The sequence below is a fragment of the Glycine max genome, chromosome 15 (genome assembly GCF_000004515.6).
Source record: "Glycine max cultivar Williams 82 chromosome 15, Glycine_max_v4.0, whole genome shotgun sequence".
NCBI lineage: Eukaryota > Viridiplantae > Streptophyta > Magnoliopsida > Fabales > Fabaceae > Glycine > Glycine max.
This window is the reverse complement of record NC_038251.2, coordinates 8,671,323-8,680,308: the sequence shown is the minus strand read 5'-3', so window position 1 is coordinate 8,680,308 and position 8,986 is coordinate 8,671,323. Positions and strand designations below refer to the sequence as shown.

General features: G+C 32.7%; 1 protein-coding gene across 1 annotated transcript; it reads left to right on the top strand.

The window, feature by feature from the left end:
* Positions 1 to 2,547: 2,547 nt before the first annotated feature.
* LOC100801772 (lysine-specific demethylase JMJ25) lies at positions 2,548 to 7,176 on the top strand. Its single transcript, XM_041010104.1, has 14 exons — positions 2,548 to 2,593; positions 2,805 to 3,148; positions 3,261 to 3,367; positions 3,473 to 3,572; positions 3,704 to 3,836; positions 3,907 to 3,967; positions 4,065 to 4,519; positions 4,574 to 4,761; positions 5,074 to 5,403; positions 5,889 to 6,251; positions 6,334 to 6,406; positions 6,480 to 6,565; positions 6,660 to 6,779; positions 6,936 to 7,176. Exons 1-14 carry the CDS (start codon positions 2,548 to 2,550, stop codon positions 7,005 to 7,007), a joined length of 2,478 nt encoding a protein of 825 aa, XP_040866038.1. The 3' UTR covers positions 7,008 to 7,176.
* Positions 7,177 to 8,986: the final 1,810 nt, after the last annotated feature.

Below are 8,986 nucleotides of genomic sequence, written 5' to 3'. Positions count from 1 at the left end.
CATTTTCTTCACTTCATTGTTATGATTCGATTTTTGTATCCGTACAATTTTTTTCCCATGAATTACCAAAATGGATAAATCGTGCTTTGAAAGACAATTTCAACATGAAGAAATCGTATTTCAAAAGATAATTTTAGTTTTTAAAGAAAAATAAAAAATATGACGGCTAAAAATTATCACAAATTACTTCTTTAGCTGTCACATTTTGAACATGTGTCTATTTCCTATTGTGAAGCAACTTGTACCCAAGTAATTTGTGATGATTTTTTTACGGCCACAATGTTTTTAAAAAAGAAAAATAAGTAGAAAAGTGAAATCATCTTTTAAAATACGATCTATTCATTTCTTTAATTTTTTAAAAATTTACCCATTTTAGTAATTTATGAATAAAATTACACAATTTTTGTACAACAGCTGTTATGATTCATACTCAATGATAATTTATAAATTATAGGAAGTGGGGTAAAAATTGACTTATAATCTTGGTTAAATTACTCATTTGATTCCTATAGTTTTATAGTTCTTATATGTTTAGTCCATATAGTTTACATTTAAATTCTATTTTAGTCCCTTAGTCTTGAAGGTGATCTTTTTAGTTCATATAATTTCATTATTTTTACTTTGTTAGTCCCTATAATTTACATTTTAATTCTAGTACCTGTAATTTGAAAATTATAAGAGCTAAAAAAGTAAGAATCATAAAACCAGAGGAACTAAAAAGATCACATTACATGAACTAAAAGAGAATTTAAATATAAATTATAAGAACTAAAAAAATCACTTTCAAACTAAATCTTCTTATATCTTTCAATTTAAGTGTGATAAGACCTTTTGTAGGTAATTCTTTTGAGAAAGGAAAATCTTCTTAGGTGTTGGTAAATATACATCTCTAAAATATTATTTGTTAGTCCTAAGTATTTGGATCAAATCTCCTATCCAAATGCTGCCTTTAATTCTTGGATTTAATCTTTGTTGCACCTGCATGTATCCACATACAACAACAAATGATTATCATTAGCATATGGGATTTTCTTAATTTAATTAGAGGTCTTAAATTTTGAATATACAGTACTCGAGAAAATAATAAAGTTTTACATAAATGTTATTATTTCATGATAATTAACTAATTATTGCTTGTATATATTGTTTTTTACATCTCATATATATATATATATATATATATATATATATATATATATATATATATATATATATAGTAATAAATAGTTTTTTCTTGATTTAATATCTTATTATGAGATTGGTAAAAAAATCATATTATGAGAGAGATAAATATAAAATCTTTAACATAATTTTAAAACATGCAAGTTTAATAGTGGACGTTTCATATCCATAAAAGAATAATGGAGAAACTTACAAATCAGAAGATATAAAATATTAAAACAATATTGGAGTATATCAGAATCTTTTAGAATTTTAAAATTGCGACGATTACGTTATACATTATAAATTGAATCTGATTAGAGAAGATTTTTCTCTTTTTGATATAGTTATCATTAAATTACAATTAGATTGCCTCTTTCTTCTTAAATAGGTAAACAAACGCAATCGGTGAAGAATGAATTTTGTTTTTTTCTTCTTCTTCTTCATGTTCTGTTTGGATGAGTTACCTGCTACTACTTTTTTTTTTTTTATCTGCTATCAAATTCTCTCCTTCTTTCTGCCACTTTCTCTATCTATATATCATCTCTAGATTCTCCATTGCTGTTTGTTAGCACAGTTCTCATCACCCAAAAATCTTTAATGCAAAATATTGGATTTTATTTTCAAGGTGCAACATTCTCTGGGATTGGATTTTCGTTCATGACAATCAATCAGGTTGGCTTTCTTTGTTTCTGATTTCTTTGTTTGTATGCTTAATTCTGAAATCTTTTGTTTTTCATCATTGTTAATTACTTTTTATTTGTCCCGTGACATTCAAGAATGAAGACACGTGAAGAAGAAGTTAACCTTGTTTATCTGCACTTCGTTCTGCCATCTTTTCGTGAATGCAGTTGAAATCTCACTTTGTTCGTTTGTTTATTTTTAACTATTTTTGGTTACGTGTTGAGTTGACTCGAGTCAACTCATTGTAACTGTTTTGTTTTGGCTTGATTTGAAAGTTTTCTTTTTCTTTATTTTTTATTTTATATTACGGGCTTGATTTGAAAGGTTGTAACTTCTAGCAACTGTATATAAAATACGATGAATATTCATATTACCAACCATGCTGATTCTCTTTCTTCAACTGATTAAAATATTAGCACGTACCACATCATCTCAATGATTTACCAATAAAACATTATCAACATCGATACTCAATAATATTTTAATTTTTCAGAAATTTGCTTTATATTAAGGGTAGGTTACTTTTGATGCTCAAATTCCTATGAATGCGGTTTATGATTGTAGTATCAGTGTGTACAGGTTTTGAATTGATATTTTATACTGGCAGTATATGTTACTCGGACTCTAGAAACTATAGAATCGAAAAAATTGGCATGTTGATGGTTGAATGAGTGATATATTTATCAATTAATCTATGTTACAATGGGGTGTTTGCAATTACCTGATTTTACTTTGTGCACATTCTGCAGTAAGAATCAAAATTGCATTTCCATGACAAGGAAAGTCAAATCATCAGACTGACCATAAGTTGGAGTTCTTAAGGCACTCAAATTCCTTTGGAATTCGAAAGAAACAAAATTATCTATATGCTTATACGAGTCCAAAATCAAGAGAAAAAGACACTATGACCTGTGTAAAGAACAGTACTGCACTAGGAATATAACTTTCTGTTGTGCTAGGAGAACGGTCAAACCAATGTACTGATAACCTTAAATACAAAATCCCAAGACGCCCAAGAGATTTTGAATCTTCAAAGAAGAGAAAGGTTCAAGATACTCACAAACTTGACATTATAAAATCTAAGTCAATGGGGGAAGAAGATATTTTGGTTTGTTCAAAGAGGACTACTGAACTTCCATTTAGGAAAGGACTAGAGGCAAATAAGTGTCTTACTGCATTGAAGAAGAAAAGAATACTTGAAGACGCTATCTTAATTAACAATTTGGAAGATGATAAAGTTTATGTTCCCTCGAAGACATACTCCAGAAGCAAAGCTAGAAAAATGGATGATGTAAAGGTGATTGTTTTTCTTAATGCTTACTCCTTATAATGAAAAAGTTCCGCACTTCATCATAATATTTTTGGTAGGTTGGGCCTTGTATCAAAGTTTAATTAATGTTTACTTGTGTTAACAGGATACGGCTTCCAGAAGATGTCATCAGTGCATGAAAAAGGAAAGAGCAGCATATGTACCTTGTACTAAATGTCGGAAAATGTATTGTATGTGGTGCATCAGGAAATGGTAAACTAGTTTACATCTAAATAATCATTGGAAGAGTGTGTATTTCTTCATGAAATTTATGAGATACCCTTGCAAAAATATAACTATTTCTTGTTTTGCACATAGGTATTCCAATTTGTCAATAGAAGATATTGCACAAGAGTGTCCCTTTTGCCAAAAGAATTGCAATTGCAATGTTTGCTTGAGTTCAAGAGGAATGATTAAGGTTTAGTTGTGTGCTGTCCGGCAAATACCCTTAAATAAATTCCTTCTATAAAATGAAAATGTTACACAGTAGAGTTATAAGTATACTTCTTAATTCTTTATTTTGCCATCTAACTTTATATTTATGTTCAGACGTCAAACAAGTGCATCAGAGATGATGAAAAGGTTCAGTATCTTCAATACACTATTAACCTGCTCCTTCCGTTTATACAACGAGTTTGTGAAGAACAAAGTCAAGAGCTAGAGATTGAAGCTAAAATACAAGGTATTAAGCTTCAGCTTTGAAGTTTTTATTTAACTTTGAAGGCATTAATAACAATAATCCCTCTTGCCAGGAAAATCAAGATCTGAAATTGAGATATCACAAATTCCTTGTGAAAATGAACGTATCTATTGGTATCACATCATTCCTTTGCCTATTATACTAGCTAGCTTGATTCCTTCCATATTTTGTAAGTTTTTTTTATAATTTTTGTTTTTGTTTTTGGAGCAGTGACCATTGTGCTACTTCATTTACTGACCTTTATCGAAGCTGCCCCAAGTGTTCCATTGAAATCTGCCTTAACTGTTGCAAAGAAATACGCAATGGAAGTATATCACCCCGGTCTGAACTGAAGTTTCAATATGTGAATAGAGGCTATGATTATATGCATGGTGGTGATCCTTTACCAGTGTCTTGTGATTTAAGGACTTCAAAAGGTCATAGAGAGATATTTACCAAATGGAGTGCTAACAGTGATGGAAGTATTAGATGTGCTCCAAAAGAAATGGGGGGCTGTGGTGGCTCTGTGTTGGAGCTGAAGCGCTTGTTTCCAAATGGATGGATATCAGACTTAGAAGCCAAAGCTCGTAACATGCTAAAAACTTATTGCAAAACTGAACAAGCAACTCTTCAGAAAGAAGCAACATCAAGTTGCAATTCTATGATAAGAGCAGCTTTTAGAGATGGCACAAATGATAATAACTTATACTGTCCATTGTCAAGTGACCTCATAAATGAAGGACTGTTTCTCTTCCAAAAACATTGGACTAAAGGTGAACCAATTATAGTTCGTGATGTTCTTAACCAGGGGACAGGTCTGAGTTGGGAGCCAATGGTCACATGGCGAGCACTATGTGAAAATGTGGTTCCAGGGATCAGCTCAAATATGTTAGAAGTGACGGCCATTGATTGCTTGGCTAGTTGCGAGGTTTGCTACTATTGTCCCTTTTTAGTTCTTTAATACCATCATTTCCCCACAATATCATTTCCTAATAACTTAAATTGTGCAGGTACAAGGCATATGAGGTGATGTACTGATGTGATATTTCTCTTATATCCAAATGGACAATAGCTATTGATTTCCATTAATCATGTTCTTTTTTTATTCTTTGGAATCCACATATCATAAGCTTCATTTGTCAATTCCTTCTTAATATTAAAGTGCAACATTTTACAATGTTTTCAATGCATGTATAATACAAGAATGTGGACTAACATTCACCCTTCTAAACCTTTACAGGTAGAAATCAACACTCGTACGTTCTTTAAGGGTTACACACAAGGAAGAACATATAGAAATCTCTGGCCAGAGATGCTGAAGCTAAAAGATTGGCCCCCCTCTCATAAGTTTGAAGATCTTTTGCCTCGCCATTATGATGAATTTATCCGTTGCTTGCCATTTCAAGAGTATAGTGACCCTCGAGCTGGAATCCTCAACCTTGCTGTAAAGTTGCCACCCCATGTCCTAAAGCCAGACTTGGGTCCAAAAACATATATTGCATATGGCATTAAAGAAGAGCTTGGCAGGGGAGATTCAGTAACAAAACTTCACTGTGATATGTCTGATGCTGTATGCAACATTATAACCTTATTTTCTATCCAAGCCTAGTTCTTCAAACTCATAACTTACATTCCATTTGTACATTGAAATCAGTATCCTAGTTTTCTTCATGTTGCACATGTGCTTCTTCAAAAATCTTTCTAATTGTGCTTCTTGTATTATGTAGAAAATAAGCATTCCTATGGTTCATAGCTTTACTTTTCATAATGCTTTACCTAGTTTAAAAGGTTGTTTTCATATGGATAGAACTTAAAAGTTTCAGTTTCTTAATGTGTAACCATTCTGTAAGATGAAACAGTGATCATATTCAGTTTGTAGAGAAAGGATGAATTTCTTATTAATTTAATTTGAACTTTTGGTGGAAATTTGGATTATGCAAAATGCAAATATTATGCTCCTCTACAACACAATATACTTTCTTGTTTAGAAATTTCCTCTGTATGTCAAGTATCAAATGGAAATTTCTTCTAATTCTTGTTCAATAATTTTCACAGGTGAATATTTTGACTCACACGGCTGAGGTAACGTTAACTGATGAACAGAACTGTGTTATTTCAAAACTGAAAAAAGCACACATTGCCCAAGATGAGAAAGAGCACTGTGCCCGAGAAAGGGTTGATGAATGCCTGAATGAAGGACCCTGGAAAGACCACAGAGAACAGGAGGATAACAAGTGTCCCGTTGACATCAATGGAAAAATCTTTCCAAATGATATGCCCACAATCTCCAGAGAAACAACAGAAACAGGTGGTGCTCTTTGGGATATCTTTCGGAGAGAGGATACTGATATGTTAGAAGCATATCTAAGGAAACACTCTAAAGAATTTAGGCATACTTATTGTTCTCCAGTTGAACAGGTACTGTTATATTTAATTAGTCTACATTTCTTCTTATCCTTATCATTTATGCTTGAGGCTCATTGATTCCTATGTTGGTTAGGTTGTCCATCCAATTCATGACCAAAGTTTTTACTTGACTTTGGAACACAAGAAGAAGTTGAAGGAGGAGTTTGGTTAGTACAAAGACTTGTAAAGTGTTTGATCAATGCATGCATTTAGTTATTTACATGAATCTTAACTTTTCAGGTGTAGAACCTTGGACTTTTGAGCAGAAACTTGGGGAGGCAGTATTTATTCCTGCTGGATGTCCACACCAAGTCAGGAATCTTAAGGTAAAACATCTCTTGACACACTGGATTGCCTCATATTGTCAACTTCTATAATTGTTTCTGCAACTCTTAAAGCTCCACATTGTAAACCTTGCAGTCATGCACAAAAGTAGCTGCAGACTTCGTGTCCCCAGAAAATGTTCATATGTGCCTGCATTTAACTGAAGAATTCCGTCGTCTTCCCAAGAATCACAAGGCTAGAGAAGACAAACTCGAGGTGATTAATTTTCTTCCAACATGTTTCCTTTTTTTTTTGTTTTCTTCTCTTCCTTTAGATGTTAGCTTCAAACTAATCAAATTGAAAATGAGAATTTAATGTTGGCCAACCTTATAATATGTTTATTTATGGAGGGTTTATCTTTTGATGAAACAGATAAAGAAGATGATCGTCTATGCTGTTGACCACGCTGTCAAAGAATTAGAAGCTTTAGTTAGATGTTCTTGAGGGGATCCCATGCGGCTTCAATCAAGCTGACTCATTTTACCATGATAACTGCTACGATTCTTTTGCGTGATAGTTTAAATTTTGTTTTGAGAGAAATTTTTGTGAAGTTGTAACTTTTTTTTGCTATTCAGCCAATACATATTTGTGTATAGTCTAATGACTTTTTTCACATGCCTCGCATAAATAAAATTTTCATCATTTATGCTTTTATCTTTTTCTGTACACTGCCATGGTTCTGACTTGCGTTCTCGTGCTGTGTCCAAACTGGTCAGTGCACGTAACTTCTGCATAAGTTTTAGTATAAATTTTCACATTTTTGTAATAAGATAAATGCACACATGGGCCAAGATCCCCTGATCTTAAATAAAGAACATCACAATATCATACTATGAGACAATATATAAAAATTAAATGAAATGTACTGTAGACAAATAATGGTCAAGTCTATCGAACAAAGTTAGTGTTTCAAGCTAAACTATGTTTCTATTAGGTATGCCAATTCTTCCCGCAACTCGAGAATCCCCGCGGGGACTCTCCCATTTGGAGCCCTACGATTGAAGAAAAATTTCTCGCGGGGATGAGGATGAAAAACCCTCCCGCAGCGAGACGAGGACTATGTTTTTTACCCCGCAGGGTCCTCATATCCCCACATATATAGAATTTTACTTATATATCCTCAAAAATTATAATATTTATAACATAAATATAAAGGTTAATATAGTATTTTACTAGTAAAAAAAATACAAAATAAAATTATCATATATATAAATAATATCTCACAAGTCACAAAGACATAAGCATTACCTAAACCTTAAAACGCCGCATAAAACATTCAGATTTCGTTCCTTAATTTCCTTCTTCACCTTTGTTCCTTCTTTACTGTTTCACCTTCGTTCCTTCTTCACTTCTTCACCGTTCGTTTGACCGTTTCGCACTGTCTTCATCCTCTTCACTTCTTTGTTTCTTTACCGTTCGTTTCACCGTTCCTTCTTCGCCATTCGTTTCATTGTTCCTTCTTCCCTGTTCGTTTCAGCCGTGAACTCGTGGAAGCTTTCGTTGCACATTTTTCTTCTTCGAGTCGCACCGTGCATTTTTGGATTTCGCAACTTCGAATTGTTCTTTCTCTATTGTATGTTCTTCCTCTGTTTTATTTATTTATTTATTTTTGTTGTATTTTCAATTCTTTGTTCAGCTACTAGCTTATTGTGATGTTTTGGTTTGGTTGATTCATTAAGTTTAAAATTTGTAATCTAGCAATAAGAGTCAGATTTGTGCATTTACAATTTTACATGACTCATATTTGTAAATTTTGTTACTTGTTTGTTGTACAGAAAATGGATATGCCTATTGATCCATCCGTTAATAGTATTGCTCCATTAGAAACACAACAAATTGCTAATGATGCACAAAGCAATCCGATGGAAGAAGCAGAAAATTCTCCAAATATAGAAGAAGTTGAAAGAAGTCCAAATAAAAGAGGATTAACTTCAGCTGCTTGGACCCACTTCAAAAGAAAGAAAATAGAGGGAAAATGGAAAGTTATATGTAAATATTGTGAAAAGAAACTTGGTGGTGATACAAGATCAGGTATGAAGCATTTGCACGACCACATTAGAACCTGTAAGCTTTGAACAGTGAGGGGTCCAAAGCAATCAATACTAAAAACTCTTCAACAATCATCATCTTCAGTAAGAGATAGAGTCAAATCTATTTTAAGTGAAAACTATACCTTTAATCAAGATGCTGCTAGGATGGAATTGACAAAGATGATTGCATTGCATGAATACCCTCTTGCTATGATTAATCACATTGGGTTTCGAAGGTTTTCTAATGTTGTCCAACCTTTGTTCAAAGTAATATCCCGTAATACATTGATGCTGGATATACTAAAGTTCTATGAGAGTGAAAGGGCCAAAACTATGAAGTTAATTCAAAAAAATTCAAGTCGCATAGCTATATCAACGGACATGTGGACTGCA

Coding starts and splice junctions, on each gene's coding strand:
- LOC100801772 (XM_041010104.1), top strand. CDS start 2,548: ATGGGGTGTTTGCAATTACCTGATTTTACTTTGTGCACATTCTGCA. Junction 4,762..5,073: donor ATTGCTTGGCTAGTTGCGAG/GTTTGCTACTAT, acceptor AAACCTTTACAG/GTAGAAATCAACACTCGTAC. Junction 6,780..6,935: donor CTAGAGAAGACAAACTCGAG/GTGATTAATTTT, acceptor TTGATGAAACAG/ATAAAGAAGATGATCGTCTA.